Source organism: Taurulus bubalis (assembly GCF_910589615.1).
Source record: "Taurulus bubalis genome assembly, chromosome: 16".
NCBI classification, from domain to species: domain Eukaryota; kingdom Metazoa; phylum Chordata; class Actinopteri; order Perciformes; family Cottidae; genus Taurulus; species Taurulus bubalis.
The window spans coordinates 9,584,058-9,610,323 of record NC_136604.1 but is presented as its reverse complement, the minus strand read 5'-3'; the positions used below and the strand labels follow the sequence as shown (position 1 = coordinate 9,610,323).

General features: G+C 42.5%; 1 protein-coding gene across 1 annotated transcript in view; it reads right to left on the bottom strand.

The window, feature by feature from the left end:
* The window catches only part of trps1 (trichorhinophalangeal syndrome I), a gene marked incomplete at both ends in the record, with an annotated part of 54,475 nt that extends 29,445 nt beyond the window's left edge, over nt 1-25,030 (bottom strand). Inside the window, 7 exons of the mRNA XM_079231546.1 lie at nt 10,878-11,682; nt 16,283-16,517; nt 16,613-16,826; nt 17,296-17,510; nt 17,788-18,400; nt 23,924-24,039; nt 24,322-25,030. Coding sequence (XP_079087672.1) covers nt 10,878-11,682; nt 16,283-16,517; nt 16,613-16,826; nt 17,296-17,510; nt 17,788-18,400; nt 23,924-24,039; nt 24,322-25,030 — 2,907 coding nt within the window. The remainder of the gene's footprint in view (nt 1-10,877; nt 11,683-16,282; nt 16,518-16,612; nt 16,827-17,295; nt 17,511-17,787; nt 18,401-23,923; nt 24,040-24,321) is intronic.
* Nucleotides 25,031-26,266: the final 1,236 nt, after the last annotated feature.

The window sequence follows — 26,266 nt, the reverse complement described above, 5'->3', positions numbered from 1 at the left end:
TCAGAAGCCAAACATCTGCACCAATGACGCACTTCAACTTGTAACAGCACAAGTAACAGTACGCACACACACACACACACACACACACACACCAGTGATTAAGCTGATATTTAACATTACGATACTCGTAACTTGCGTCCTCTCGCGCAATAAAATCGTATCTTTCTACTATAAACCTGCTCCAATAAAAATAAAGAATTTAAAAAAACACAAAAAGAGTAGTGTGTCATCACTTCATCGTTTTATATTATAAGACATTTGAGGGAAATTGACATAACTATACATATACAGCAGTGGTGGAGGTTTGTGCGAACTTTGCAGAAATTCCATCAAAGCGTTCCAGAGATATCTCATTCACGAGCAGAACACAGATGTGAGGTCAGTACTATGGAAACAAGGCATCAACACGGGGCCTCATAATGCATCAGTTCTATCAGCTTGATTGTGTATATTTGGTTATTTCTGCTGACTGAATCAAGTGAAACAGAAGGGCTACAATTTGGGCTAAAATTAAGGAGGCTCATTTGGCTTTGTTTTCAATTATTTTTGTTTCTTGAGTATCACCAATTCTCAAAGTCACCAAAATGTGCACATTGGTCGGTTTTCATAGAAACGTGAACACTGCGAGTTTTTATTTATTTTCCTGGAAGAAGGATTACTCCTCGCCTCAGCGGCTCTTCCTGAAGTTTCTTCAATCATCTGTCCTCATCTGAAGCGAGGCTCTAAAGACAGAGCTGGTCGCATGCTGTACAGATTGTAGAGCGCCTTGAGGCCATTGTGTTATTTGTGATATTGGGCTGGATAATTAAAATTGTCTTGACATCCAAACTTGCATATTAAAACCTTCATCTTTCAAGCTTCATTTTTGAGCACACAGAAGGTTTAAAAGTAAAGCCCCGCATTTCTGTTCACGCTGCAACTTGAGCAAACTAAGTCCCTCTGTGGCTCTCACCAAAAAACTTCGAAGCTGCAAAGAATGAACAAAACAAGGCTCAACCGGTCTATAATGTCTTTAGCTCTGGCTCTCTCCACTGGGCTCAGGAAACCACACTTTGATATATACACACTGGGAGTGTTCATGTCTTGAACAGTTGAGGCTGGTCCTGTTGTGTTGTACAGCCAGACAGAAAGAGAGAACCGAAGAGAAATGCTCTTCAGGGAAATCGAATATACAAGATGCATCATGCCAGTGGAGCAGAATTCAAAAACACACACACGCACACACTAGTGGAGAATTCCTAATGAGTGAAGAGCTCACAGGGGACACAGAGCGGGAGACAGACAGAAAGGGAGGAGTTAAGAGAGAGACAGACAGAGGAAGAGAGGGAAAACTGATGTATCCTTCTCGAGCTTTCACCCCCATATCAAGTATGCATGGCACTGTGAGTGTATTATAAGTTTTTAGGCTGGATGTGCGTGCCCACAGAAAGGAGTTAAAAGTTAAAATCCCCACTTAACATTCCTCTCACACGCACCCACCCACCCACACACACACACACCGATGGCACAGTCTGCTGCCCGCGCACATGCCCAGATCCATCTTGCTACCTCGCCAAAAGGGCCTTGGACCGCCAAAGTTGCCATGGCATTGCCTGCTAATAAAAAACACACACACTTACACTTTCTCAATGTCTTTTCCGTGTGTGTGTGTGTGTGTGTGTAATACACACAGACACACACACACACACACACACACACACACACACACACACAGACACGTGTCTAAATCTACTTTAAGTGAGATTGATTAAAATTTCAAATTGACTGGTCGTGCATGTACTGTACGTGTGTGTGTGCATATGTATGTGCTTATGTTATATGTGTGCTGCACCTTTAGCTTCTTTCCTAAATCCCTTTTCTTGTTACAGGTGTGCTGCTGAGATGAAGATTCCCATATTTCATACTCAAACTTTGCGAAAATGCAAGACACACTGAAGATGTTAGATTTGTCAGGAGGGAGGAGAGATGGATGGCAACTGACAGGAAATAAAATGCAGATGGGAATGCAGATTCGATTAACTGGGCTTATCATTTCTTTTTTTGCCGTTTCACTTTGACAGGTGATCTGCACTGTATCTCTTTGAAAGTTAAATAATTGTCAGCTTTTTATTTTACCTTGCATGTTGTGACACAATTCACAGCTGTGTATTAGTCCTTAATGCCTTAATGCTATGAGTCACATCCTTCCACTGAAATGCAGGTTGAGAAATGTTACTCCTAAACTATGCATATCAGTGAACATAATGTACAGAAGAGAGTGGACAAAGGACAAAAGAGAAAGAATACAATAAGCAAAGTAAAGATGTTAAAGAAACCCATATAACTGATATGTTAAATAGATGTGAGATGGTCTTCATTAGGTGTTTCTGCTTAGCCGGACATTTTTACATTATATCCTGAATACACTGATAGAAAAAAACTGAAAGAAGGTGATTTGTAGTCATTCATCAATCTACTTTCAGTCATTTACTGGAAGCAGTTTTATATAAACTATTCCTTTCCTCCAGGCTCTTTTTTCTCATTTGACAAATTACATCAGTCACTTTTTACCAAAGCAAAAGGCCTGATTGTGTGAAAGAACGCTAGATTAAAAGAAGAGACGAAGGAAGGAAAGGACAGCCAGGAGACGGGGAAAAGCAGGGTTTTCAAATTACCTATTGGTCAGGGGTCAGATGGACATTTAATCTAACCAATCAGCTTCCTAATTACACAAGTGCTGCCAGAATGGTGTACCCAATGCATTTCTATGTGTGTGTGTGTGTGTGTGTGTGTGTGTGTGTGTGTGTGTGTGTGTGTGTGTGTGTGTGTGTGTGTGTGTGTGTGTGTGTGTGTGAGTGAGTGAGTGTGTAGCTGGCTAGCGTTGCGTGTAGAGGTCTTGTTGTAGCAAAATGATCATCTGGCCTCAATATTGGTTCCATGTGTGAACACACACGGATATGCACGTCTGAATGCACGGACATATGCGCGCACACACAGCCTGTAGGGAATTGCTCCCAAATTACACAGAGAGAGAGAGAGAAAGAGAGAGAGAGAGAGAGAGAGAGAGAGAGAGAGAGAGAGAGAGAGAGAGAGAGAGAGACAGAGAGAGAGAGAGAAACATACAAGCACTGAGGGACTGGGTGTGCAAGCCATTGCAGAAATGTGCACGTGCGTACACACACACACACACACACACACGCACATCTATGTGTGTGTGTGTGTGTGTGTGTGTGTGTGTGTGTGTGTGTGTGTGTGTTGATTGTAACGGTAATTGATGTAAACGTCTAAATTACAGCTAGGAGCTAAAATAACCACTGTGTTTTACCGTTGCCATGTCGACATGATGAAAAACACCTGGTTTGTTCACTGGCGGGGAGGGTGGAACATCTGTGCCATGGGCGCCCGGTGGAGCCAATGAAAAGGCTGTGCGTGTGGAAGCGACACACGTCTGAACCAATGAAATACTCAGTGGAAAGAGGAGAAATCTGAATGGACGGCATGTTAGGCTCAAGTCAAACTAATCATATCATATTACGAGACATATAAACCACTGCATTTTTTTGCGAAAATGTATTTCAGATCAAGATGCTTGTTTAATCATACATAATCTAGAATGCTTTTAAATGTTTTTTCCCTACATCGGTGCCAGTTTGGTGCCGTTTGTTTGTCAGAAAAGAGACGATTCACCGAGTGCCAATGAAGCTCCGACAATCACAGGGAAGTCTCTTAATACTCCACTGATCCCTGCGGGGGGGGATTCCTCGCCGCGTCGCCTCCACAGGAAGGTCAGACTGCAGGGTCAGCTACCGGAGCAATTATTGGTTCAATGTCTTGCTCAAGGACACTTCAGCAGGGGCGATGGGGCCTGAGCTGAGGGACATGTGACTAATCACTACACCACCCTGCTGCTAAAGAGCAACCCAAGGAAAAAAAACTAACACAGGAAATTCAAACTCAATTTAATGTTCTTTTCTGTGACTGATGACTGACATAAACACTTTCGGAAGTGGTACGATGCGGTAAAAAGTTTCCCAAGCAGGTTGAGAAGGACTCGACTTTTAATGCTTTTTCAAACACGAGTCGGAATCAGTCAATCGGACGATTCAAAGCACACTCGAAAAGGGGATTAACATCCAAACACGAGCCAAGGTACAGTCAAGCAAATATGCTGATTCTTGATTAGTGAGAGCCAAAACACGCCAAGCTGTCACCTTCCCACGACGCATGTTGTCAGCTGTAATATGTGCGGGGAAGCATGGCCTGTGTGGAATATCCCAAATGGGGCTAAATGTGGTCAAAATGGTGTAATTTGTTTTTCAAGCCAAAAGTAATATTCCTAGCATACAATGAGACTGCTGTGGACTGTCACACAGCGTAAAGCCACACACGGGTCATAACTGTGACACACACACACACACTCCTATGAAGCAGATACAGACACGCTCACACCCATGCCCATCCACCAGTATCTCAGACAGACACATAAACACACAGGTCAAAATCACTGCAAACAGATTGTCTGATTATGTTTCTCTTACACTAAACACAGCCTGGATTATATACACTAGTCACATTACCACACACACATTACCACACGCACGCTACCTCACACACACACACACACACACACACACACACACACTTTTATATTTCTTTCCAGCATGGCTGTGTTTATTTGAGTCTGCGTCCTGATGGGAAATGTGACTGCTCCACAAACAAACTGAACGGCCCAGAACAGTCAACTCTGTCTGAGTGTGTGTAAGAGTGTGTGTGAGAGTGTGTGGAGGTAGAGAGTGGGAGAGCAGGTTGGTGAATATCAGTACTGGAGTATTCAATTTTTCTGACACAGACAAACTGCCCTTCAGCAACCAAAAGAATAAAGACTTTCCCCTTTTTTCAAAAGGGACTGTATGTATGATTCTAACAGGCTTTAGCAGAGAATCCTCATCTATGAGTAAAGGCAGCTTTGAACGCAGACTGCTCACAACTAGGGATGCTAATTTAGATTTGTTCCTTCTTTTTCTAACCAATAGCTGACCCTCTTTAACAGTTCATTAACAGTTCAAAGACGAGATCAGGGCCTTGCATGCGGGGCTGCTGTGGTTGGAGGACGATCCGTCCAGCTGCAACGATGTCGCGTGCATCGTCTCGGACGCATAGATCCACTTTCCCCAGTAAGTCCCCACAGCATGAATTAGTTAGAATAAGTCATGTAAATTATATGAAATCAAACATTATTAGTTTATGTTCCACATTTGAATATGCTTATTTGTCATTGTCTTTTATGACTGTATGTAGAGATAATGACATTTGTTTACAACAACTTTTTTTTATATTTACTGTAACAACAGTAAATATTTCTCTGATATTATTAAGTTATTTTTTTAATTGGCCTTGCTTTTTAATCTTCTTAAGCATTACTACCAATGGGCTTCTAATGGGGCTCAGTGTCTCCCTCCAACACTCAACAGTACAGCGGACAGTAGGTGTGGATGGAATCACAACCTTGAGTTGCCCTGGTGAAAGAAATTGCCCGTACAAAATATAACATCGCCTTGTTATGAATCATCTGATACAGTCTATGAAAGTGTATAGAGAGCTTGAATTATATGATATGATATGATAGATTGCCTCTTTGGCGCCACCTTCTTTTCTCTGTCAGGGAGGGAAAGGGCTGTTCTGTTCTCTTAATTTTCCCTTTCTGTGACAAACTGTATTTATTTTCTTTTTATTTGTTCAAGAGGGACAATGTACAATGTACGTGTATTGGATGCCTTGTTAAAAATAATGATAAAGAACCTTGCAAATGAATGCAAAACGACTGACATCCTTAAACTGTGCATCTGTGCATCTCACCAGAAGCCACAAATAGTGGCAGGCAGTTGCCAAAACATCTTCTGAATCTATTCTGCAGCGATGACAGCTGTGGCCACAAATACCTGCCACAGCGGCCTTCTAGACTTGAGCTAAACATTCAACCAGAAAACTATTGTTGTGCCTCAATGACTGTCTATGTACCACAATATAGCCTAATTAATAGACTAATAGACTAGGTTGATTGACATTTTGATTACAACTAATTCTTAACTGAAACCTAACCTATATTGTTAATATGTGTATTCTTAAGAGCACTTAATGATTTATGTTCAGCAAAAAATGACACAAGATTAGTTAGGGAAAAATATTTTTCATTATCAAACAAAAAAGTGCAACAAATAAAGTGCTTAAACAGTAGCCTTTTAAAGCAAAACAATAGATCAACACATAAATAAAATTTTAAAAAATGAGGTATTAGAAGGAGATCAAAAGCTGGGTAGAACGCGCGCCTGGAACGCGCGTCTGGAACGAACGCACCTGGAACGAATACACACCTGGAACGAACACACACCTGGAACGAACGCGCACCTGGAACGAACGCACCTGGAACGAACCCGCACCTGGAACGAACCCGCACCTGGAACGAACCCGCACTTGGAACGAACGCGTCTGGAATGAACGTGCACCTGGAACGAACCCGCACCTGGAACGAACGCGCACCTGGAACAAACGCGCACCTAGAACGAACGCGTCTGGAACGAACGCGCACCTGGAACGAACAAGTCTGGAACGAACAAGTCTGGAACGAACGCGTCTGGAACGAACGCGCACCTGGAACGAACGCGCACCTGGAACGAATGCGCACCTGGAACGAACCCGCACCTGGAACGAACACGCACCTGGAACGAACCCGCACCTGGAACGCGTCTGGAACGAACCCGCGTCTTGAACGAACGCGTCTGGAACGAACGCGTCTGGAACGAACACGTCTGGAACGAACACGTCTGGAACGAACCCACACCTGGAACGAACGCGCGCCTGCAACGAACACGCGTCTGGAACGAACTCGCGCTGGAACGAACTCGCGCTGGAAGGAACGCGCGCTGGAAGGAACGTGCCTCGGTCCAAAATCTGAATTTTTTTTTGCCGTGAGAAATTGGTTGTGTTGCTTGAGTGCGTGTGAAAACATGCAAAAGCATGTGTCACACGGCGAAACCGTGAGAGTTGGTAACTCTGATAATATATACCTTCCAGGACCTTAAGCAAGTTGCGGCACCGCTCTCTCTAACACAGGCAGATGCTTCAAAAACTAGTGGCACACAAGGGGCAACTTGTAAGTGCCCCGCCACCTGAGACGTGCCATCGGAAATGCTGCCTCCAAAGTAGTGGCAGCTTGCGGAACAGCGGCATCTCCCTCCGGCACCGCGGCATGTGCCTCCAGCACTGTGGCAACTGAGCGGTGCCACAGGAAGTGCCTGTACAAGATGCCGGTGCCGCAATTTGAGTTTGCCCTCTCTCAGAGCTTTTTTAGCCTCAAGGTAGCCTCTATATAATGCCTACAGAAGAAACTGTACAAAACACAAACATACATTAAAGGTAACTAGAAAGGATCCAGGAAATAGAATAGAGGATATTCAAATAGCACAGTGATACAGTTAAGGGACACTATTCATAAGTTGAATCACCAAAGTTTTATTTCCCCTTTTTTGTCCTCAAAAAAGCATCACACACACACACACACACACACACACACACACACACACACACACACACACACACACACACAGAGACTTGAGCATAAGCTCCATAATTTCCTGTAGCGGATATGAAGTGATGTTAAATTATCAGCACGGAAAATAAGTTCAATTCATGCTTTAATTTCCTTACAAAACAGAGATACATAGACACACACACACACACACACACACACACACACACACACACACAATCCCGCACATTCAGAGAGAATGCAAATGCAGACACAGCGCACATAATCAAGTACACAAGCAGTGAAACGCACACACAGATGCACATGTACACTGTCACTGACACGCATGAATGTACACAAGGGGAGACGGAAGGAGGGAAATAGAACGCAAAGTAATGAGGACTTTATGGAAATACTGCTCTGTGTGTATCTGTGTGTGTTGTGTGTGTCTTTAAAACATAATTAGCTCCGTTGGGCAGAAATGTAAACGAGAGAAACTTTAATGAAACTCTTCTCTGATCTGCTGAAAGCACACATTCCCGTTTATCTCTCTCAGTTTGTCTATTTTCTGTCTCTCCATTCAAATAGAATTGAATGTCACGCATGGGACTTTTAAAACCCTGAAGGTTCACATTCCACTATTGCATTATGACCACATAAGATGAACACAATTATATTGTGTTTGTAAGGTCACATCCACAATTTCTTCCTTTCCCTGCTTGCGTCCATTTATCTACTCTTCTCTGCTGTCCTTGGGGTGGAATTCCCTTTGAAAGCGCAGTCTGGAATTTATTAAATGATCTAAGTTTTGGGTCGATTCACATATGTTTGGGTATCTTCACGTGTTCACATATGTTTTGGCTCGGAGGCGGACCTTTCTCAGCCCCGCTTAACTCGAAAAACCACCATTACTCAAAGTCTGTCTCAATCCATTTATAAACTAAAATGCTAACCAAAGCTTTTACTTTAATTTCATCTCTAAACCTCATACGCTTTCCATCCTTGCCTCATATAGTCACTCAAAATGTCAGAGAATAAAATCAGGCTGAGAAAATGTCTTCAATGTAATAAATCACTCGGAAAACTAATCCTATAGCTGGACAATGTCTCGACAAAGTAACACCGTGCAGTAATTATAGATCAGGCCTTTCAAAAGAAAATATTTTCTTCAGTCTACAGAACAAAAAGCCTAATACTAAGAACTCTGATTGTGTGTGTGTGTGTGTTGTGTGTGTGTGTGTGTGTGTGTGTACACGCCTGAAAGCCTTTGTGTGTGCAAGGTGTGTGAGGAGTGCATCGATCCCTGCGCATCAGGTGAGTTGTACTTTGAGAAAAAGGAGGCAAATGAAAGAAAAATAATGAAAAGAAAAAGGAAAGAGACGGATCGATGGAGAGTGTATACAAACCAAACACAAGTGTTTGGATGAAATAGGACCTTTTGTCTCTTTTTAATTCCTCGCTTCCTCTCGACTTATCCACTTCCTGCATCCTCCCAACATTGCTCTCCGTTCAGCCCTCCTTCCATCTTTCTCCCTCACTACACTTCTCACATGCAATTCACAAAGAGTCAAACGTCTGTGTGTGTTGTTAAGTGTCAATACGTGTGTGTGTGTGTGTGTGCGCGCGTGTGTGCTATTTCAGATGATCCTCTGCATTAGTGTCCCTCCCTTACCCTGCCCATTGATGAGTCATGACGTGTGTGTGTGTGTGTGTGTGTGTGTGTGTGTTGGACGTGTCAGAGCATGCCATGGAAACTGAGATTACATATTGTGTATTAAGAGGAGGGAGAGGGAGAAAGATAGTAGCAAAGGCAATATATATATATATATATATATATATATATATATATATATATATATATATATATATATATATATATATATATAGAGAGAGAGAGAGAGAGATCAAAGCTATTGAAGTAATAAGTCATGTTCTGCATTTCCTCGAATAAATTGTGAAATTGTTCCCTCCCAGTCTTCCTTTTTCATCTTCTCACCTTCACACGATCCCTTGCTTTATTTTCTTTCTCTCGCTCCTTGAGCACATTACCTCCTTAATGCTCTGGAATGATCCCAAAAAAGTCACGGAGAGCAGACGTGGTTTTAAAAAACATTGGGTGCCTTTGTAGGCAGATGTGTTCACAAGTGCAGCGGGAGCATGAAGTCCACGTGGACCTGCGCGGGGTCCACGTGGACTTCATGCTCGACACAGAGAAAGCTGGCTCATCTGGGGAACAAAGGGGAACGCTGCATGTTAATTAAGGGGTTAACTTGTTTTGGCGACACACTTTTATCTCCATCTGACTCTCCCTATCGTGTTCTCTTCAACTCACTTTCCCTCCCTTTTTTCTGTCACGAACGGAGTCTCTCTCTCACACAGACACACACTGCCCCACCCACGATAATGAGTAAACCTCTTGCTGCCCCACCCAGCCCGGTCTGCCAAGTTACTGCCAACACCTCACATACACACGCACACGCACACACACACACACACACACACACACACACACGCAACAGAATAACCCACAACTCGTACAAAGACGCCATACAGTCAACTCACACACGAAACTTACGAACACCAATTCACACTCAATACCACCACTTGGATAGACCCATGTGAGTACCCTGAAACCACACACACACACACATACACACACACACACACACACACAAGTCTATTCCGATCTAATGTGATCATAGCCAATAAGCTCTGCAGTGCTGGCAAACCACAGTCTGTTCCTACCAGTCCATGACATCACTGTGAAGTGAAAAGCATTGTGGCCTGAAAAGTAGGATGAGGGAGCAGACTGACAGGTGGTAACCATGGGAACTGTCAGTTTGCCTCCCCGTTGCTGTAGCAACAGGCAAGTTTATCCCCGTTGCGAGTTAAAATCTAATTTTAAAGAGCGGCGAATGCAACTTATGGGAAAAGGAAACAACGTCATGGAATTACACGCACATGGACAAGAGCTCAGAGATGTGAACCGTCGCGAGCGTGTGAGGACGCTCGTACACACTTAGCAAGCAAACGACAATCTGCACAAGTACTCCAAATAAGACGGAGGAATTACAGGTCTCATTGAAGCGGCTCTCTGCATGAGGTCTAATCCTCACATCTGATTCAAAGGAGACGAAGATGAAGGCGTATTAATAGAAGCCCTCTGAAAACTAATGCTCTCAGCAGGTAGGATCTGGCAATAGAGAGCCGGCTACAAAGGCCTTGCAGAGAGTCGTAGCTAAAAGCTCAAATCAGGGTGTTAATGGGACAAAGGAGACGGGTGATTAGGCTGAGTGAGAGAATGAGGTGAACAGGAGACAGAGGGGCTGTAAGAATGAGGGGAGTCGGAGTGTGTGCACACGCTCCACCTTACCCGTAGAAGGGATTGGGACTCCTCTTTAGCGGCTCCTCCTTTCTCCTGTCCTCCTCCACCTCCACTCCCTCCTCCTCCTCCTCCTCCTCCTCCTCCCGTGTACTGCTGAGGCATCCGGCTCGGTTTCTCCCCTCCACCTGCAGTGGCTCCTCCTGACCTCCCTCCTCCATACAGCCTGGCATCGCCCAAAAAGGACTTGGTATCTCCCAAAAAGGACTTGGTGTCTCCCAGGTAAACCATGCTGGGCGAAGTCACGCCTCTTTTCTGCTGCGAGGCCTCGTGATTGGCTGAAACAAATGACAAAGAGAGGGGGGAGGAGAAAAGAGAGGGGCTCCCTCCTCCTGCTCCTCGTTCTACTCCCCTTTCAGGTCCCATTCGCTCCTTGGGCACCCAGAGTAAACCGTGGGCCTGCTCACCTCCTCTTTCTCCTAGTCCTCTGGTCTCCCCAAGAACCCAGCCTTTCTCCCGCTCTCTCTCTTTCTCCTCACCTCCCTCACTTTTCACCACCCCACCCGCCTCCTCTCGGCCTCCTTCTGCCAACCGCCCCTCAGGCGGTGCGAGGGAGTAAAGGAGGCGAAGGTCCCCCTTACTTTCCTCTTTGATGGCCAAGGTAGAGGGAGCTGAGCAGCCATTGGCTGAGAGCGTTAACGAAGGCGTCAGCGAGGTGGGTAAGGAGGTCGTTGTCAATGAGCTTAGAGAGGGAGAGGAGTCGTGGCAGTGGGCAGAGTTAAAATGGTCGAGGAGGGCTGACGAATCAGGTGCCGTGAAGTCACAGCGTCGACAACGGCAACACGCGTGGACACGCCTGCAGAGAGGGGGGACAGTACTGTAATTAGAATGATAAGCTCAATCAATCACCAACACTGCTTAAACATAAACATCAAAGTCTGTTCTTAGGTTTGTCAAACCACAACTGGATAACACTGTGAACCTGACCTCTTGATTTTTATAATTTCAGGTTATTTTAACCCAGAACAGTAACTCGGATGAGACTGAGCAAAATAATTAAGATTTGAAGAGAACTTGCCTTTGTTTCTGTCCATCGATTGAAAATGAATTTTAAAGCATTCATTTCGAACAGCGTTTAATGGACTGCGTATGACAGATATTCAATAAAAAAGTTTGTCATTGATCTAATTTTGAAGAAAATCCACTCCCTGAATCGACTAAATTGCATTTAAAGTGCATTTGCCCCTTCACAATTTCCTCCAGCCAGTCAGGAGTTACACCGAGCGCGTGGCCAAAAAGTGACTCAGTGTTCCACTGAATCACCATGAATTAGGACAACACAGTGAGGAATGTGAATTAATCTGAATGACAAGGAATGAATCACCCATCAACAAACCACCTTGGTTTCCTGTTGGCAAGGCCCGACTGACCAGCAATATATACGATACTCAGCATCAGGGGTTTTCCTGCTCTGGGAGCTGTTCAATCGAGCATCTATACCAAGGACTTGGACTCCTGTTTGTGCCGGCTCATGGTGGACCCATTATGGGCAGCTGCTTTATATTCAGCATTATAGGAAAGCTGCCAAAATATACAAATAAAAACATGGGAAAACATGTTTAGTAGAGCAATAAAACTCTATAGATACTCCAGTTATCTGACTGCGGAGAAGAAGACTTTTAAAGCCAGTGACAGAAAGACAATTCTCAATTATTTAGACTTGGCATGTGTGAGAGGTAGGAGTTGATTTGGACCATTATTTGGCAAATAAGTCAAGTGTGTAAGCTTTGACTCAAAATAGGATAAACAGTTTTCCATTTATTTCACTCGCATCTCATCCAAAAGCAGCAATTTGCTCGACACTGCTGTTGTTTTCGCTTGAGTCTCTCTCACCACTGCCACACTACAATGGCTGGGCTTGATAACAGTGGGATATAATCAAGCAAACGATTTCTTTTGAATCATCTAAACACTCCCAAATAGTCATTTATCTGTTTGAGCCGCTCTCGTGCTTTCGGTTATTCTTATATCTTTCTTTATTTCTCCCTCCCTCTCTTTCTTTGTCTAACTATTGACCTTCATGAATTGCTGAAGAAAGCCAACTTCAATAATGGGCTTTAAACAACATCTTGATCAGATCAAACTAGTCTAGGTATTGTCGAAATTTGTAATAATTATTGTGTGACTAAAGTGCACCTTGTACCTAGTGGACGTGAATGTCTCCAGATGCTGAACAAAGAAGTTTGTACTGATCCAAAACAGCTGTAGCCTGAACACTTACAACAGCAGCCAAACATACACCGAATTATGAAAAATAAGAAAGTGGACATTTTTTAACAGCGAGCTGGCATCCCAAGTCTCTGCATAAGTCTGCCCTTGGTGGGAATTATTTGTACAAAAATGCAGAGACATCATTTTGAAATATCTGTTGAGGAAGAAAACTAATCAATAGGAGAATATTGTGTCAAAGAAAGGTTGTACTTTCCTCATAACAATGGACAATGGTATAAAACCTCTCCAAAGGGTCTCTTTTTGCAGTAGTGGATTAAGTTGTGTATGGAATCACACATTTAACTTAAATAAGCAGCTTTACATTTGGTTTGCTTCTCCCTTGTGAATTAAGGACTTTTAATCTGTGACTGGCGCCAAGAAAGCGAACCCAAATGATGTGAGCAGACAGCGTTCCATTTAGGATCACAACCGCGACCTGCTCTGAGGTCAATACACACCTGCACATAACCCGCCTACAGACACACACTCATACTCACCTCGTGCTTATAATTACAAGCAGAGCATGGCTTATGAATAAGTTGTACACATTTGTTTAGAAAGTGTAATAAGAGGCCTGCGTCTTATTTTGAACCCAAAGATCTTTAACATAAATAACCAAAGAAATACTAGTACTGTAATGATACTGTATAATGCACACTCAGCAGTGTGTTCGGAGGCTCCTGCTGGTGTTAGCTTGCGCCTCACAAGAGTCAGAACCTCAGTGAGAGTGTTTGGGTGTAAAAGTTGTAAGGAAGATTGATTAGTTTGTTTCAGCCGGTAACTTTTTTCTCCCCCCAAAACACCACGGTCCTTTGTCCTGAGAAACCTATAATTAAATCCTGAATTTTGCTTTTTCGAAACATGGCCTTTAAGGTTTGGTTGGTTTTAGTGGCGGTGTAAAACTTTCTGGCTTCATCTCACTTTTATTTGATTTGAGCTCCGAGATTTTGTTATGTGCGTGAGTGGACTGTTAACTCCCCTGCCTACTGTCTCATTCTCCCTCTAGCTTTGTCACCCTCTTCGCTCTACTTTCTCACATTTTCCCCACATTTCCTCCCATATCTTGTCTTTCTTTCCTTTTCTACTCTCCTTCTCATTCTCTCCCCATCTTCTCCTTTTTCTCTGCTCTGAAATGAATCAAACTTTTAAATCTTGCATTGATTCTGAGCAGAAACTCACTAAGATGGCTCTGTCAGACTGCAATAGTGTGTAGGTGACTTTTTGTGAGCAGGCATCAAGAAGCAATCCAGATCTGCAATCTAGATCAATACTTGCATAAACAAAAATATTTCACGCAAGCATCAGGTCTCTCTCTCTCTCTCTCTCTCTCTCTCATGTGTATGCATGTTTTATGTAGGCAGCAAATTGGCTGTGGAGTCTTGTCTTACCCCTCAGGCTCTTAAAGGTCTGTGAAACTGAGCTAGTCTTATTTAGCAGGTACAGTATACACATACAGTACACAGATATTGACATGTGGAAGCAAAAAAACAAAATGTTACTGCTTAGCATCGTTAAACAGAAAGCTGCTCCAGGAAGGATAGTCAGTACAAATACTAGTATTCTGAAACGGAGCATAACCACAGATTTTACAGATCAAAGTCTGTTTACCAGTCATGGCGAGTACTACTGCATATGTAAAACAAGTTGTATAAAGCCTTGTGTGGCTCCAGAGGGAGCTGCATGGAATCTAATTGCGTCAGTTGGGGAAAAATGAAAAGTACAAATTTACAAAAAATCTGACATTAGGTGCGTGCTTCTAATCTTTGCTTGAGGCCAGCGGCTCGAGGCGTTACTTGCTGTAACTAATAAAACACACCTTAATCTCTAACTGAAATGTAGCCGGCAAGTAGCATTGTGCGTAATTTGCAAGGCAGGGGGTTTTGAAAAGGAATAATATGAGGAAAAAAAGGTTTGCTTTTAAACTGTCAATCTCAAGTCCGGCGTGACAGGAATTCTTCACCTACAAAATGACCATTGGTGTATAAATTAATTACTCTGTGTAAGCTTGAATTCTTGTAAAAAATTATAGCTTTGCACCGGAACGAGGAATAAAAAAAACCCGGAGAAAAGTCTTTACAACAGATAAACTATATCACAACATCCATTTACAAACTCAGATACAAGCTGTGGAGTATAATAGTCTCATTTATCCAGTGGGATAAACTACTACTTCCCAAACACATACATCTTCACTTAATATTTAAAACACTTTAAAACACTCTTCTGTGGGTGAAGTATTCCTTTAATGTACTGTAGGAGTGCAATGCAAAATCAGGGGAGTACTGCTTCATAGGCTTTGTACTTGTAGTGGATACAAAGTATGACAACATATAGGAGCAGAGGAGTGTCACAGGATGGCGATGGCTTGAAAAGATAGTGATGGAAGGCCACTTGTTTAAATCTTTTCTCGAGGAACAAAACAAGATTCTCACAGCTTCAAGTCTCAGAGTTGATTCCAAGATTAGATGAGGTCGTTGGTAACTCAGCAGGTAAAGGGGACCCGGTGCTGATATAGCAGTGCAAGACCACACTTTCATCTCCCAATCGTTTTCAAACTGCCAGTATTTGAGCGATGCATGATTCTCGCCCTGAGAATATGAGCACTGAAATGAGCTAAACAAGTTCCGAACAGAAACAGAGCTCATACGTTTGCGGAAAAAAGGGGAAATAGTCTCAAAGTGTAGAGCCGCTGAATTTTTGAGTTTTTAAGTGTAGGTCATTAGAGTAAGGCGATACTCAGGTGTCTGATTCTGAAAGATGACACATCTTTGAATATCAATATCAAGTCTGAGTTGCTTCCAGTTGTGGATGTCTAAACGGTGTCTGTGAGCATCTTAGATATATGATTTCTTAAATGGTTGTTGCTGAAAATGAGTGCACTAGGTCAACATGTCCTGGGTAATTGGGTGTAAAAATAGAGAATTACAGGTGCTTCAATCCAAGCACAAGCAATACTTCATTATCTCCCTGATTTGAGGAAGGAATAGCTTTGTATAGTCACAGTAAGCCAGTAACAAGAACATTTTGTCATGGACTCTAACTGGAATACGACACACCATCAAGGTTCACATTCAGTCACCGGTTTTAGAAAAGGTGGCAAACTCTATGTTTGTTCAAAATAATATGTAATACCCTTTCATGTCTAAGAGTCAACCCTGTGAAAAAAAACAATCTCTCTCTCTTACCTGTAGTGTCTAAAAATCTCTTCTTCCACTTCCGTGATGAAGTGACACTTTGTACAAGTGTACTCCCTCTCTCCTCCTCTCCCCATTTCCTTGTCTCCCCCAAACTCTTCCTCAGCCTTGACATGTGGCGGTGCCCCCTTCAGGTTGATCAGGCTGTGGCAGCTTTCGTAGTGCTGGAGCAACACGTCGATGTCGGTGGTGGCGAAAGCACACTGGTCACACAAGTGGGTGACGCCTGGGATCAGAAAAGAACGAGACAAATCAAGAACACATTAAAAAAAAAACATAATCTGACAATATAGCAGATGAGGTATATATAACTTTGAATACCTTGTGTGACAACAGGATGGGCAGGGTTAGAGGCGAGAAAAGTTGATCCCGAAATCACACCGGGGTCACCTCTAGGATTAGGAGAGGTCATGCTGGGTGAGGTGGCGGTGGAGGGTTTCGAGCCGACGGCGTCCTGCTGCTGCTTGGTGGACGAAGGGAACTTGGAACAGCATTTCGGGCAGGTGGGCTTCCGACACGCAAAGGGGTGAGACACCTGTGTGGAGGAATCAGACAGAGCTCAGGGAAGAGTAGCATGGCTCTTTGCATGCATTACTCATGACTGTGCACACAAGGTGAATTTAGACTTGAAGAATTTGTCGTCTTCTGTTGTGATGCGATTGTGTTTTTGTCTATGCGGGTGACATGGGTATGAATGTGGATCATTAACTGAACGATGCCAACCCCAATGTTGGCTGTTAACCATCCTTTTTTTGCATTTTTAACAGCTGCAACGGCACCGTTTGGCAGCTGGCGCAAAGGAGGGTGGGGGTGTGCGTGGGCGGTTTGGGGGAAGCGAGGGAATTTTAACTAGGCTGGAAAATTGGAACAATTAACTTTACACTTGTTCACATATTACATTTTTATTTATTTGTGCTTGCAAAACAGTGCAATTCTCCTTCTAATTGCCAAGCAAACACCAATACACCAAGCAAATAAACATTTGAATATTTTATTAATCTCACCTCCCCCAGGTGCTTGTGCTGCTGACAGAGGCCCTGCGGACAATACATGCAGTGCTGAATGCAGCATCTGTGGATGGAGTGGTTGTGCTGGTAGTGCAGCAGTAAAGGTGCTACTACGATCACGTCTGCACTGTGGGCCATCGAGTATCGGAAATCACACAACTGGCAGTTATAACTGGTCACGACTGCTTCTGAATCACTGCTGTTAGGGTCTCCTAGGGGCAGAAAAACAAAAGAGCAAAGGTCTGTTAAATAAAACAGTTATGGTATGGCAGTATCAAGCACCAGAAGTGATAACAAAGCGTTGAAGTATTTGTACCAGCAGATAAGTAAAAGTCAGCAGTAGGAAGAGCATCACAGTACTAGAGGAAGTACAAATCATTACACTGCTATTTAAAGTTGCTACCCTTGATCTTGTGCAGCCAGCTTCCACTAAAAAGCATGTAAAGAAATCCATAACCACACGTGACCATACTTTCTCCATTTCATTACCTTGGCTGGTGCTGGATGGGTTGGACGATAGATCTTTGCGGCTTTTGGACGACGTGTGGCCTCTCTCTCCACCCTCTCGTCTCCCTCCTCTCTCCCTCTCTCTGTCCACGCCCCCAGGAGCAGAGTTGCTGGGGCTCATCGTACCTCCCGTGGTCATTCTATGTCTTTGTTCATAGTGCTCTAAAAGCTTTGCCGAGCCCCCTGACCACTCACAGCTCCAGCTACAGAATTTACACCAATAATACGTCTGCACAGCATCTCGACCGGGCTCGCCCGCCCAGCCTGACGGGTCTGGAGACGCCCTGACTGGGATGGCGTACCCGACCAAAGAGTCGTCTTCCGATCTCACCGCGACTCTCTCCGCACCGTCTAAGATTTGACTCCCCCCCTTCCCCTGGTTGTCGTGCATTGCCAGGTTATTGGTGGCCAGCAGGGGTGTGGTTGACGGACTTTTGACTTTATTTGGATGCGAGGACATGAAGTGTTGTTCGAGTTCTAAGGAATTGCTGCCCATGTAGGTGAAGTTGCAGAATTTGCAGCGAAAGTACTTGGTATTGCCCTGGCAATCAGAGGTCTTCCGGCCAATCCCAATCAGCGTGCCACCCAGCGTCACCTGTTGATGAGCAGAAAATTCAAAATTGATCTCTGAATATCACACGTCATATCATAACTCCGATTCAAACTTGAAAAATCCTTCGTGAATTAAAGGGAACATGACTCTGCAACAGCATGATCACCACCAAGGAATACTTTCATCAAAGAGTGTGTTTTTAGATATCTGGATGTGATAATGGATGACAAACTGACATTGACATCTCAATAAAAGCATGTAAAAACATGGTGTCTTAGAATATTTCTGTTTTGAAGAAAGTAAAGTTAGATTACATGGCAATGAGGATTCTTTACTGTTCACTTATTTTGCCATTTTAGCTCCTGTGTGGAATCCATTGTTTAACAGAATAATTCATAAAGTGGATGCAAGAGGACACACCAACCAACTATTTATAAAAAAATGTTTTTATAGTATTACACACAATGTATGAACAGAACATTTACAAAAGTTTTTTGAAGAAAATTGAATTTGAATAATCCGTATGCTTCTTCTTTGTCTCAACTGTAATTGACAAATTATTTGATTATATCGTTTATGTTTTGAGTCAGAGGCAGGCAAAATAAGATATATGTGTTTGTTTGCGAGTTGTGTTCAAATTGTGAATATGTTTTGTATTTGTATTGTGCACTACGATAATTTAATGAGAAGAATCTCATTAAATTGTCATTTTTAATTCCTATGCAGTAGATATTAAATGAATGCTTCAGATTACGACAAACATAATCCATAATTTTCTACATGGAACTCAAACTATTAAAAGGTTGCTCAAACTCGAACTAGCTGACCAATAACATATCTATCAGGCTCGACTGCGGTATGCAATGGGGCCAAGATGTTGTATTGCCGAGCGAGCAACCTGACACTCGTCTGCTTTTTATTAGCTTAGCTCCTTGTCTGTGGGAGATTACAGTGTGCTGCTTGTTATATCGGTGAGCAGGCAACCTGGCAAGTCTTACACTGACATACATTAGATTTACGGCACATTATGTATTTTTGTCTCTTTATGGATCTGTGGTTTGGTGCGGACTGCTGGCAGCCTTGTAATGGAGGTTTGGCAAGAAGGAAATGCAACTGGTAAGCAGCATTTTTAGTGAGCAAAGACATATGGCTTCATAATTTCTGTTATATAAGGGCATTTAGCTGGATTTTGATGATGATTAATTTCAATCATGAATATAAAATGATTGTACGTATTTTTGTTGTATTTTTAACTATTAAACATGTTTGTGAACTCCCAATAAATCTTCTATTCATTATTTAATTCTTTCATCCAGGTTCTACTTCTGTACTTTGGGGAGAATAACAGTGTGCAAATGGCTTTGTTTTCCTTTTTTGCAATTAAATATTGGTCAATAAACCACTTACGGTCTCTTTGACTGTCAAGGACAATGATAATGATAATAACGAACAGCGATTGCCTGAGCAAAACATTTAGACGCGCTACAAAAAGAGTGTGAAAAGTAATATAACAATGTGAGATGGTATATTTCAGCTTTGTGGAAGAGAACTACTTCAGAAAGCTAAATGAGAGCTATTACTGTGTGTGATCTCACAAAAGCAATCATCCAATCATCACGTCCCGCAGACCCTGCCCCAGCAATTAGAGACGAGCCAAACTTCAAGTTATTATGGCGAGCAGAATAGGCAGGAAGACACAAAGAGGAACTTGAGAGGGAAATAGAGAGAGGAGAGGCCGAGGACAAGTGGGAGAAGTTGAGGGAAAAGTGTGAAAGTTGAGGAAGAGAGAGGTGGAGAACAAAGAGGCCAAAGATGGATGAAAAGCAAATTGAGAAGAGAGAGAAAAGAAAAGAGAATTGGAGTAAAAAAGAGTGAGCAAAGAAAGAAGGCAGAGCTGTTGAAGGTGAAGAAAAGATGAAGACAAATGATGAGAGAGACAACAGAGCTAGAAAAAGAAAGTTAAATGTGTCTGACAGCTGTTTCATTACACGGCCTAACAGTCGATTATAACTACTGGTTTCAAAGCCTTCCTCGCTGTCTCTTCCACTCCCTTCTCCCCTTTCCTCCTCCATCTCTCTTGCTCTTTCCTACTCTCCCCTGTCCCTCTCCTCCCAGAGTCTTTTTTTCCCGCAATGTCATTGGTTGACAGGGCATCTCGCTTCAGCAAATGACAACATGGAATTTTCCAAACGTGGGCGGGAGAGAGAAAAAGCGAGCAAGGAGGGATGGAGAGAATAGAGACCCCTTTCATTCGTGTTTTTTTTTATATACTTTCACTTTTTCTCCATAATGACGACTTAAACCCACTGGATTTTCTATTCCTGACTGTGTGTGTGTGTGTGTGTGTGTGTGTGTGTGTGTGTGTGTGTGTGTGTGTGTGTGTGTCCATTACGTGACTTACGGCAATTACAAACTCCTAGTTTAAGTGAAATGAAACTCCTCGACAATTCCTCATACACACACATACACAGAAATATATGAAAACCCACACGTTTATTAGATCATCTTGTTTAAACCTTTCAGACAAAATCCTACTGTTCAAACACCAGTCCTAAACCTAGACCAGTGCAGAAAAATGTAAATGTAATTTTTGGAGCTTTCCTACAAAAGCCCCAGATGAGGCAAATTGCCGTTCGCTCGGCGCTCGCTGTTAAAAAGGCGCAGGTCGAGAGGTTCGCTGATGCATCCCCTAGCAGCTAAACATCTCTCTGTTAGGGAGCAACAGCCAATGAGAGCGCGAGAAACTCAAGAGTAAGTCATCCAAAAACTGAGCTTTGGCAGAAACAGCTCAATTTGATTTTCTTTAGAAAAATTATAACATTTTATAACTGCATTGGATGAATGTATTTGATTAAAATAAAGTGCAATGTTGTGTTAAATCAAATTCAATAATATTCATTCAATTGTGAATATTTTCTCTTAAAATTCGAAACTTCTGCCACATGATGAGACAAAATTCAGAAAAGATCTTGACAAATAGAACAGATTTTTTTTTAGGGCCCATTGAAATGGAATGATGAAATGTTGAAATTACAACTTACTTTACCTTAGTATTTATGGTCAACGTGTATCAATTTAGTAATTGGGATAATAGTTTGTTAATTGGCATATTGACTATTGAGAGACAGGACTTTTAAAGAGGGTGATAACCTGTCAAACTACTAAAAACCATGTATCAGAATGGATTTATTCTTGATAATTAGCCTGCAAGATATGGACAAAACATATTGCAGTGGTCATAAAACTTAAAATGTCAACTCTGTAAGTAAACGTATTCATTAAATTTGATGAGGTCAAAATGCCTTTTAGTAAGTCTACAATTTGTGCATTAACATTTACAAATGATGGCCTGATGAAGGTCCGTCTGACAGACACTTCTCCTTCTCACTTAAAAGTTCATATAAAACTGCCCATTCTGCTGCCTTACAAAAAAAGATGATAAATAGTCCCAGTGCAGAACCCTGTGCAGTCCTTGTGCAATATATATATATATATATATATATATATATATATATATATATATATATATATATATATATATATATATATATATATATATATATATATATATATACATACACACACACACACACACACACACACATACACATGTATGTATGTATATTATATATATATATATATATATATATATATATATATGTGCATATATATTGCATATATTCCATTACATGTGTTTACAAAAAGACACATGCCTCTGAAGTTACAAAGATCAAAGCTACAATAAATCAGTTATTAAAAGTAGCTTTGAAGATCTGCATGAGTTTACATGAGGCAATAAATAATGTGTGTGCATGCTGAGAAATGCCAGTTTCACAGCAAATACAGCTGACATGTAAAGTCTGAGGCTTCAATATCTAGTATAATTAAACTGTGTACAATGTTAAGCAGAAACTTGGCATGTTTTTGTACTCACCAAAGTATACAGCTGTTGATTTCACTGATTAGTATCCCTTCAATAAAACTAAATCATCGAAGACCCAAATTGATTGTCTAATCTGTTGATGTCCAGACTGCAGGTGCAAATTACGTCAGACTTTTTAATGTGGCGTGATGGAGTACAATTACAGTAATTGAGGTCAAATTCAATCATCTTTTCAGTATATGGATGACGCTTATCTTGAAGGAATTATGAATTACCCCTGAAAGTTTGCTAAATTCTCGTCTTTATCCAGTAAAGAAGCTCCCAACAGATACTGGACTTTGTTCTTTTTTAATGTTTTAGCAATTTGAGCAATATGAGGGATTAGCACAGAACATTGATGTATTGGCCATGATTTACAACACTATGATGCATGCAGTGCACCTGTATAGGCAACAGCTGAACGTGATATATGAAGCAGACTGTGTGTCAGACTGTCTGCCAGGTGCACTATTTTTCTGTGTCTGTCTATCCATCTGTCAGTCTATTAAATTCTATAACATGGCCCACAATGCCTCGTTGTCCAAATCACACACACACCAGTGTGTTACTAATCAGTTGCAGATTGTTCGACCCAATAAATTACTCTGTTAAGTTATGGGCCTAGATTTACAGATGTATGGCAACAAGTAATGCTTCTCCTGAAAAGTTAACTCAATCAATGTTTTGAAGCAGAGTTTCTCAGCGGTATGCATTATTTCAAGTCTAAGTATGCTAGTTATTAAGCAAAAATAAAGTTTAATAATATCTGCACTGCTTTTTTTTCTTCATGAAATGCTGGAAATATTACTTCTATTCAGTTGGTATAAGCGTTTAGTCCCCAAATATGAAACATATGAAGGATATAATTGCAAATCGTACAACATTTTACAAGTATTGTCTGTGTATTAATAACTTTGAAATAAACGCTACTGAAAGAATGCCATAATTTCAGAATTTTCTCTGACAGAAAGGGACACCCTTTGTTTGTAATTATGACAAGCGGATGCAAAGATGTAAAACAGATATATTAGGACTTCTGCATTGCATCTGCAACTGAAGATCTCTAATGAACTCCTTAAAAGTTTTAAGCTTGTTTCCTGACCCGTTTGATATTTTTATTTAGGGCCCAATTCTCTGTAGCCACGAGACCAGAGTGGTGACATCGGGGTGGCAAATTATCTTTTATCTTGGTCCTTTTGGATTTCTCGAACCGAAAAATATTGACAAAACCAAATAAGAGAACAACGTGTGCCCCAATTGAAAAAAACGTGGGTTGAGGTCTTTTTCAAGGTGTGAAAAGGATTGTGAAACTGACTGTTACTCAGGGCCAATGACGCAGGCTTTTGATTGGACTCAGGAGGTGGAAACAGGACGCTACAAACCACAGCTTTACTCGGCCTTCGCTTCACCTGTCGACCCCTTTACCTTCCTTCTAATGTGTTCAATGCACCAAAAGAACCATTGTGTGTTCTTTTCTGTGCTTTTTATTCTTTACTTTTTTTTTTACTTGTCATTGTGGAAGTGGCAATATTACTGCTTCTTTGTGCCCCTTTTCTTTTAAAGCGAAATATGCACGTACTGTAAACATGTGGAAGCTGGGCATCGTCATGAATCTGTATTTCTTAACTGCAGCAAGTACTTACCTGTACGTCATATGTGCCATTCATCATAACTGTCCTGTGCTGCTGAATGTGCATATCTGGTCTAGTCTTCCCCAACTCTTTGGCTTGGCTCCTCTGCCCCTGTCCCGCCTGTACATCTGGGGTGCAGAAACACAAGAATAGGGTCAGACTTTTACGAGCGGATAAACAAAGAGCGGGTCAGACTGCCAGAGGGACAACAATCTCAGGACATATCCGACTTCTGGGAAGAAGGAGATTGCTGTTGTTGCAAGAAACAAGTCGACGCTAAGTATGCTGAACGACCTTTACACACTCCTGTAGTTGTAACGCTCTGGATCCATGTTATTTTCCATTCACATCTATTTTACACAAGCATCAACAACAACAACAAGAAGCGTTCAGCAGAGAGCAGGAGTTACCTAGGGGTGTGTTTTGGGGAGCCATGTTGTGGAGGGCCAGGATGTGCGTGTCAAGGGCAGCATCCTGCCGTGTGCGGTTGTGCAGACCCAGGTGATACTTCCTAAAGTGCTTCACCAGGTCGGCGGGGTCGTTGCCATAGTAACCGTAGCCGCACACGTTGCACTTGAAGTCCTGGAGTTTCGGAGAGGGGCTGGAAGAAAGCGGAGGGGTGTCCGTTGTCGACTCCTCCCCTCCTTCCTGTCTGGGGAGGAGGCGGGGAGCGGAGAGGAGAGGAGCAGTGAGGTGATCTGCCTCCCCTCGGCCTCGTTCCCGCCTCTCTCCTTCCTCGACCCCCTTCTCCCCGTCCTCGGGCTCCGACTGGCTCTCGAGTCTGTCGGTCAACGCCGCTCCCCCTTGGTTGGATCTCCCCCCTCTTCCTCTCCTCCCCCTTCTCTCCTCGTTGCTGTAGCGCTCGCCAACGGACGAGGGAGAGACGGATGAGGATACGCACTCGCTCTCTCCCTCCTCCTCTTCCTGCTCCTCATCTCCCCTGATCCGGTCGGAGGATTCTGGTTCAGAGGGCCGGTTTATGCGTTCGGCCTCTGCTCCTACTCTCCCCTCCTCCTCTCCCTCCTCTTCCTCTTCTCCCGCCGGCCTCCTCCCCTCTTCTTCCTCCTCCTCCTCCTCACCTCCCACACTCCGGATAGGGGGATTCTTCTTCCTCACCATCTCTGAGAATTGGAAAGAGACAGAAAAAGTTGTTTTTTGTTTCATTGTAGATATGTTGACACAAAAGCATGTAGACTATATATTGTTTACGCTTCCATGAAAGAACTGGGAGAAGAAAATATCAAGCAGATTTTCATAATCCCTTGAAATCAAGACACTAAGAGATACAAGCTGCCTCAGGGGCTCAAATAATATACTGTGGATTGCATGCAGGCACACACACACTTTTTTGACAATGATATATGTGTACAGAATAGCTTTGATTCAATTTACAAATGTCTTTGAACGCTGGAAATCTGTGACGATCCTCAACCGCAGACCTCGTCAAAGAAAAACAGCCCCAGCAAATCAGAAACATCTCAGCTGTGAGAGATGTTTGAGGGGTGTGTGTTGGGATGTTTGTTGCATCCTTAAGTGCAACTTTTTTTCCCCTTTATTTTTTTCTCTCCCCTCTTAAACCAGGGAGTGAATCTTTCTTTTTATCGTTATGGAAACCATCCGTGGGAATCTTCAACGCAAGGACCACATCAAAACCCAAACCATATCAGAGAGACTGAGAGGGAGGGAGAGAGAGAGAGAGAGGGAGGCAGAAATGGGTGAGACAGAAATGGGTGGGACAGAGAGAAGAGAGACGGGGAGAATGGCTAACAGACAACCACATCAAACCACACTGCCCGTATCAGAAAGATGGATGAGCGAGGCGGCAGACTGCAATTCATCCCCTCCAGCACTGCAAATTTCACTTGCTTTCTTGCATCTCTTTCTGCATGCCTTTCATTCATTTTCTGGGCCCCAAAAATGTGCCCTTTTCTCATCTCTCACCGTCTATCTGTGTCACCTCCTGTTCCTCTTTTATTCCTTTCTATTCTTTATCCTCTGCTTTTCTTTCTCATTTCAAATCCCATTTTGGTTAAAGCCCCTTCAGAGCTTCATCAACCTCTCACCACCATTATAATCAATATAAAATACCTTCTTGAAAAAAAAGGTAATTTGTTTTATTCTCTACTGCCCTCTTTCAGAGGCAAAAGTAATGGCTCCAATAATTTGAGTAATTCCATCATTAAAATGTTTCTTTCAGTTCCTGCCCTCTGTCGCCCCCATCCCCCACCATCCCCCCCTCCCTTCCTTATAATCACTATACAAAGCCATCAAATAACCAACCATGTGTTTTATGTTAAACCATAATGTTTCTTTTGTTTGAAAAGAGAACAATTGTGGTCGCTCTGTTCACAACAG